The 7,048-nt window shown below is 41.9% G+C and overlaps 1 protein-coding gene across 1 annotated transcript; it reads right to left on the bottom strand.

The window, feature by feature from the left end:
- Positions 1–234: 234 nt before the first annotated feature.
- LOC120052995 (zinc finger protein 583-like) lies at positions 235–2,854 on the bottom strand. The gene is made up of 2 exons (XM_039000248.1): positions 2,571–2,854; positions 235–2,401 (listed from the first exon to the last, which is right to left on the bottom strand). The coding sequence occupies exon 2, from the start codon at positions 2,306–2,308 to the stop codon at positions 1,322–1,324; it is 987 nt and encodes a 328-aa protein (XP_038856176.1). The 5' UTR covers positions 2,309–2,401; positions 2,571–2,854; the 3' UTR covers positions 235–1,321.
- Positions 2,855–7,048: the final 4,194 nt, after the last annotated feature.

Genomic DNA, 7,048 nt, shown 5'->3' with positions numbered 1-7,048 from the left:
AGAGCTTGAGAGGATCTGCAGAGAAGAATGGAAGAAATTCCCCAAATACAGATGTGCCAAGCTTGTAGCGTCAAAGGTGCTTCAACAAAGTACTGAGTAAAGGGTCTGAATATTTATCACATTTACATATTTCAGTTTTTTATTCTTAGTAAACGTGCAAAAATGTCTAAACCTGTTTTTGTCATTATGGGGTATTGTGTGTAGATTGAGAGGGAAAAAAACGATTTAATACATTTTAGAATAAAGCTGTAACTTAACAAAATGTGTAAAGTCAAGGGGTCTGAATACTTTCAGAATGCACTGTAAATGTAAGTCAATTATAATTTCTAGTTTCGATTTGGTTTGAGTCATTTTAATGTATACTGAATTTGTTTCCCCTCCACCCCCAAAAAAATACATAGAAGAAAGTTATATAACAAATGTATAGCTGCGTGCCATATGTTTGACAGCTCTTTCCTCCTGATCTTTTCTCTCTTACGGGCAGGTCCCAGCTGGTGAGGGTGGTCACTACCTGACCAATGGTTGACTGTGTGATGAGAGAGGTGTGTAAGGCCTCGCAGCTCATTTTCTGGGACTCGATGGCTTCGTCCGTGTGTTGTGGGTGGTGACAACAGCCTCATATGGCTTAGGAGGGCAGGGTAACTCATCTGAGCAACATTTAAGCCTCTTTTGGGTAATGGAACATCTTAACTGTAGCTGAGTCAGAATCTGGCGATATGAAGGACCATGTAAAAACGGCTATTCAAAAACGTGTCCATTCAAGCATGCCGAATGGCTTTTTACATTTTTTAACATGTATATCGGTTATACAGCGCTGCCTGGTGTTTTAAGAATAGGGTGAGATCAGATGTGATATATACTAAAGAGAGTCTCAATGAATGAAAAGTCCCATTTTGTGATTATTAAACATACACATTTTAAATACACCATATAAAAACCACACATGTCTCAACTAAAAATCTGAATGAACTCGATAAACTGCATTCATTTTCTCATTAAAAGTGTCTTGGGAAAAACATTAAGTAGTTGAACAACTTTTTAGGCTTATATCATGTCTGGATGCAATGTTCTACCCAGGAATATTCAACACTGAAATCTGTTAATCCAAATGCATATGTGGAGCTTTTCTGCTGACACCAATTAACATTTATCTTTGTCTTTAATGCAGGGTTTGATCTAAACTTCAGAAGCTATCGAGAGGAATGGTTAATTTCTAGGTCAATCCGTGGAATGTTTTTTCTGCTGGTGTATCCTCGGAGAACCTCTTCCCGTAGTGCGTACAGGCGAATGGCCTTTCTCCCGTGTGGACTTAAGTGCATGTTCAGTTGATGCTGGTGGGAGAACCTCTTCTCACACTAGGGGGTTTCTCCCCTGTGTGGACCCTCTGGTGCCTCTTCAGGTTGCCAGCCTGGGCGAAGCTCATGTGACATTGGGTACAGCTAAAGGGTTTCACCCCTGTGTGGACCCTCTGGTGCCTCTTCAGGTCACCAGCCTGGGTGAAGCGCATATGACACTGGGTACAGCTGTATGGTTTCTCCCCTGTGTGGACCCTCTGGTGGATCTCCACCTTCTGGGAGCTGCTGAAGCCTTTATTACAGAACATGCAGAGGAACCGTTTCTCTTTACTATTGCCTGATGTGGCTCCCCCTCCCCGAGCCTGGGCTCTAGCCCTGTCGTTTGAGTTCAATACCTGATCGAAAAGGTATTGTGAATCGGAAGGTGCCATCGGCGTGGACAGTGGGTCGTGATCCCTGAGCGTGTGTAAAGGGGAGTGGGTTGCAACAGTTAGATTGGTCTCTAAGCTTTCCCTGTAGTCTAAGAAGTCACTGGTGTTGCCCTGTGAGTGTCCTTCTCCTAAGTGAGTCTCGTCTGCATTCCATGTCAGAGCGTCACTCTCCACTTTCACAGTCACCTCATCTATCACTATAACCTCCCCTTTCTTATCTAGGCACCCTTCAGAGTATACACTACTACTGTACCGGTTCCAGTCCCCTCTCATTGGATTAGTCTGTGTATCTAAGCCGACTGGCATGTCACCAGGTATCATCTCTGTAGCGTATGAACAGGACGGATCATTGCCAGTCTGTAATGTGTCACCTAAGTCCTGATGGGACAGATCCATCCTCGGGCTTGGGTTACCATCAAGTAAATATTCTGAGCGGAGAGCAGGAGGACAGCCCAATCGCCCCAGACCCGTTAAATTCTTGGTGTCTGTCTCTGACTTGAGGACGGCATTCAGTGTTCCACCGACCTCCGTGATGCTGCGTCGTGTCCTGGGCGCCGCTGGGGCAGTAGTGGGGTCCTCCATGGCTACAGGAGGCACTCCAGTTTGGATGTGACGTGGGTCCTCCTCTCCTTCAGAACTCTCCTGCTTGACCCCAGGACCTGCAGCCTCCGCAGACTGACAAGAAGAGGGGAGGTTATTGACAGTATTGAGTAGAATTGGGTGACAATGCCGTAGAGAAGTCACACAAGCTCCGCTATGGCAGATAAATGATGTACACGTAAGCAAGTGAATAGCTGAGTGGAGCCTTTCTGAAATGTACTGTAATTCTGACTATTACACTAACCTCTATCACAATAACATGCTGGGTTGAGGTTCCACTCCCCTCATCAACAGTGATTGGTTGGTCATCTCTCCATGTATTGTGTCCTGCTGGCTTCACAAAGCTCACGTGGCCTCCAGTGAGATATAAGTCACCCGAGAGAGTTATTGGGGGGAAAGAAGTGGTTAGGTTAGCTACTGTCAATGCTCAACGTTATATTGCAAGACAGATAAGTAATCAGGCGAATTAGGCTATCCAAAAACTGACCAAGATCCAATTCTGGCTAACACAAAGGCACATGTGCAGAGGGTAAATGTACCTCTTGTCAATCCTCTGTATCGGTCGAGGATCTTGACACTACTGGGACGACTGGCGAGGACGCGCTCTCGCATTGTCCTTTCTGCGCGCTCTCGCGCCACCTTCTTCAGTTCTAGTAGCTGTAGTTTCCTCCGCAATGCCCTGTTTTCTTTCTGGCTTTGAGTTATTTCCAAACGAAACACTGCATAGTCGTCGTCTACGAGTTTACAAATCTCTGCCACGGCTGCATTCGCTAGCACCTCCATAATGGAGGCTATTTGAGTGTGAAAAACCATAGCCATTGTTAGGTAACTTTCGCAACTAGCTAGCTAGCGTTACCTAGATAACATCTATCAACCAAGTCCTGTCTCCAATGCGAATTAAATAATACCTGGGGGTAAGTGTGCGATGCTGTCAGGTAAATTAATATTATTTTGAGTTACAGGGTGTTAATAAAACGTCTAAATGACAACAAAATCGCAAACGTGGAAATAGTTTTTGGTCACGGCTCACTTCTGTTTACGTCTTCTTTGAGGTTTTTGTCGGCGGACTACACCAAAATGGTGTATTACGGCCACCTACCGGGTGGGGTCAAAACTGGACGTTTTTAAAGGGAAAGTAAATGCAAATTCTATTTGGTTCAAATAACCCTTAGCTACCTTGAGTTGTGTCTTAAGGCTCATGGTGACAGAATCCACTATAATCACATTTTTACATATGGCTAGAGCCTGGAGTTAGCATATTATAGGGTGTCCACCCACTAAACGCTCTGTGGTTTTGAAATTTTACATGTTATAAAATACGTTTTACCAAGACATATGATTCTTCATGTTCTAACTTGCTCAGTGGGATCTCTAATGTATCATTAACATTATATCCAAAAAGTCAGATGTTGTAACCTAATACGTCCAATAATAAGCAGCGCGCTCTGTTGATAGAGCAGTGCAGCTTCTTGTAGTGACTTTTTCCGCGGGTCGTAAAACGCTAAATTAATATGACACGAGCTGTATTAAATGTAAAAGGCTTTGAAAATAAAATGCTCAGTGCTCTGTTGACATTTCAGAGATACGCTGGTTGTTCTGGGCAATCTTTAAAAATGACACACGTCACAATATGAAAAGCGTATACTAAAATATGAAAATACTACATGTCATGTCTCAAAATAATCAATATCTATCTTACCTATATATTATTTTATGTCCTCCGGATTCGAAAAGAAAGGTACGTTCGACAGGTGAGCCTGTCAGTTTGTCACAATTCTCGCACAGCATCCAGCCTAGTTGGCACAATACTATTTGAAATATCTTTTTAGCACTTTATTCTCTGGCCTCAAAACACTTCAAACTAAATTCGGTAGTTGGTGGAGTTAGCAGGTTTTTTTTGTAACGTGCATACTGCTGGAATTTGGTTACTCAACTGGAGCTATTTCCTTATCTAGCCACAGCATCTCAATCTTCCAGTGATGACGTCATCCACCTTGGGCAGGCACTACGGCGCGGATTACTTTCCAGATGTCACAAAATTTACTGGTAAACGTAGGAAGTATCAGGGCATTCTACAATTAGAATTTTATTGCAGAACTATAACTACCTTAACGTCTTGACGCTAACGTCTTGGCTGTTTCCAAACTGAAATGTGTGTGTGCATCACGGTAGAGGGCTGCATACGGGTCCCGACAGAGATCATTGCTGCGCGGTCGGCATTTTTCATACTGCGGGTGGGAGCCGGTGGTCAAAAAACAACTTTGGGATGAAAATATTTTTGGGTCCAGCAGATTATTTGGAAACGGTCGTCTTTCTGCTTTGCAATGCGTTAGCCTAGTCCTACATATTGTATTAAAAGTACATCTTTATCACATTAAACACACGCGGAATTCGCTGCTTCAAGTTTAATAGCCTACTTGTCCTAGTTGGGCGTGCCTCGTATGCTGAACAAAAATATAAACGCAACATGTAGGTCCCATGTTTAATGAGCTGAAATAAAACATCCCAGACATTTTCCATATGCTAAAATTGAGTGCACAAATGTGTTTACATCCCTATTTGTAAGCATTTCTCCTTTGCCAATATAATCCACGCACCTGACAGTGTGGCATATCAATAAACTGATTAAACAGCGTGATCATTACACAGGTTCAACTTGTGCTGGGGAAAATAAAAGGCTACCCTAAAATGTGCAGTTGTCACCACACAATGCCACTGATTTCTCAAGTTTTGAGGGAGTGTGCAATTGGCATGCTGATGCAGGAATGTCCAAGAGAGCTGTTGCCAGATAATTTAATGTTAATTTCTCGAGCATAAGCCGCCTCCAACATCATTTTAGAGAATTCGGCTGTATGTCCAACCGGCCTCACAACCGCAGACCACGTGTATCCAGGCTCCCCAGTGGGTGGGCCAATGGCTGCGCCACCAATGTGAAATCCATAGATTAAGGCATAATTAATTTATTTAAATCGACTGATTTCCTTCTATGAACTAACTCAGTAAAATTTTTGAAATTGTTGCGTTTATATTTTTGTGTGATCTCATTGACATAGTAGGCTGCCTATGCATAGAGGGGGAATCACGTGGTAGTTATATTTAAGGAAATTAACTTAAATATGATTAGACTATAGTTTACTACAGTGTCTGTAAATAAATATTGATAATGGAAAGAAGTGAAGGGCCCTCAACCAACGTGAGTCGAGGTGCAATCAAAAAATGTGATCACAATTGAAAAGGAAAAGACGCGCACAGGCTACCATGGTGTGTGAGCGTTGTACCTTTTCGTTTTCAATAAATATTGATTAGGCTACCCATTTTATTTATCTCTGACTGCAAATCGTCATCCTAAAATGTAGGCTATATGCAAAACCTAGCTCAAGAGAAAGTGCAAGTGTCCGCTGCCATCATTCTTGCTGCTGCTTCAAATTCAGTAGCCATACGTGCGAGATCAGGTACACGTGTAATACAATAGAGTAGGCTATAGCCTATGGGCGGAGCAGCACGGGGCAGTTCTTTGCAAGGAAATTTTGTTTTTAAATATGAATCGGCTATAGTTTACTACATTGCGTATAAATCAATATTGATTACCCATATTTGTCTCCGTCTGAAATCCGTCCCACTCCTAAAAGGTATGCTATAAAACGTATCTCACGAGAAATTGCAAGTCTCTCCAACTCTGCTCTCTTAATCTTATGGCTGCAATCCCGTTAACGGGATGATATGACAACAGCCAGTGAAAGTGCAGGGTGCCAAATTCAAACAACAGAAATCTCATAATTAAAATTCCTCAAACATACATGTATTTTATACCATTTTAAAGGTAATCTTGTTGTTAATCCCACCAAAGTGTCCGATTTCAAATAGGCTGTACAGCGAAAGCACCACAAACGATTATGTTAGGTCACCGCAAAATCACAGAAAAACACAGTCATTTTTCCAGCTTAAGACAGGAGTCACAAAAAGCAGAAATAGAGATAGAATTAATCACTAACCTTTGATGATCTTCATCAGATGACACTCATAGGACTTCATGTTACACAATACATATGTTTTGTTCAATAACGCTCATATTTATATCCAAAAACCTCAGTTTACATTGGCGCCATGTTCAGAAATGCCTCCAAAATATCCAGAGAAATTGCAGAGAGCCACGTCAAATAACATAAATAATCATCTTAAACTTTGATGAAAGATGCATGTTTTACATAGAATTAAAGATACACTTGTTCTTAATGCAACCGCTGTGTCAGATTTCAAAAAGCTTTACGGCAAAAGCACAATATTAAATAATCTGAGAACAGCGTTCAGCCACAAAAGGAAGCCATACAGTTACCCGCCAAATTGTGCAGTCAACAAAACTCATAAAAAGCATTATAAATCTTCACTTACCTTTGCTGATCTTTGTCGGAATGCACTCCCAGGACTCCCACTTCCACAAGAAATGTTCGTTTTGTTTGGTAATGTCCATCATTTATGTCCAAATAGCTATTTTTGTTAGCAGAAAGCGCGTTCACTAAAAACTGACGAAATGTCAAAAAGTTCCATAACAGTCAGTAGAAACATGTCAAACGATGTATTGATTCAATCTTTAGAATGTTTTTAACATAAATCTTCAGTAACGTTCCAACCGGAGAATTACATTGACTTCAGATATGCGATGGAACAGCGCTCCCTCTCATGTGAACGCGCATGGCCAGGTCATGGTAGACCTGACTATTTCCT

This window comes from Salvelinus namaycush, chromosome 8 (genome assembly GCF_016432855.1).
Source record: "Salvelinus namaycush isolate Seneca chromosome 8, SaNama_1.0, whole genome shotgun sequence".
Classification (NCBI taxonomy): Eukaryota; Metazoa; Chordata; class Actinopteri; order Salmoniformes; family Salmonidae; genus Salvelinus; species Salvelinus namaycush.
This window is presented reverse-complemented; position numbering and strand designations above follow the sequence as displayed.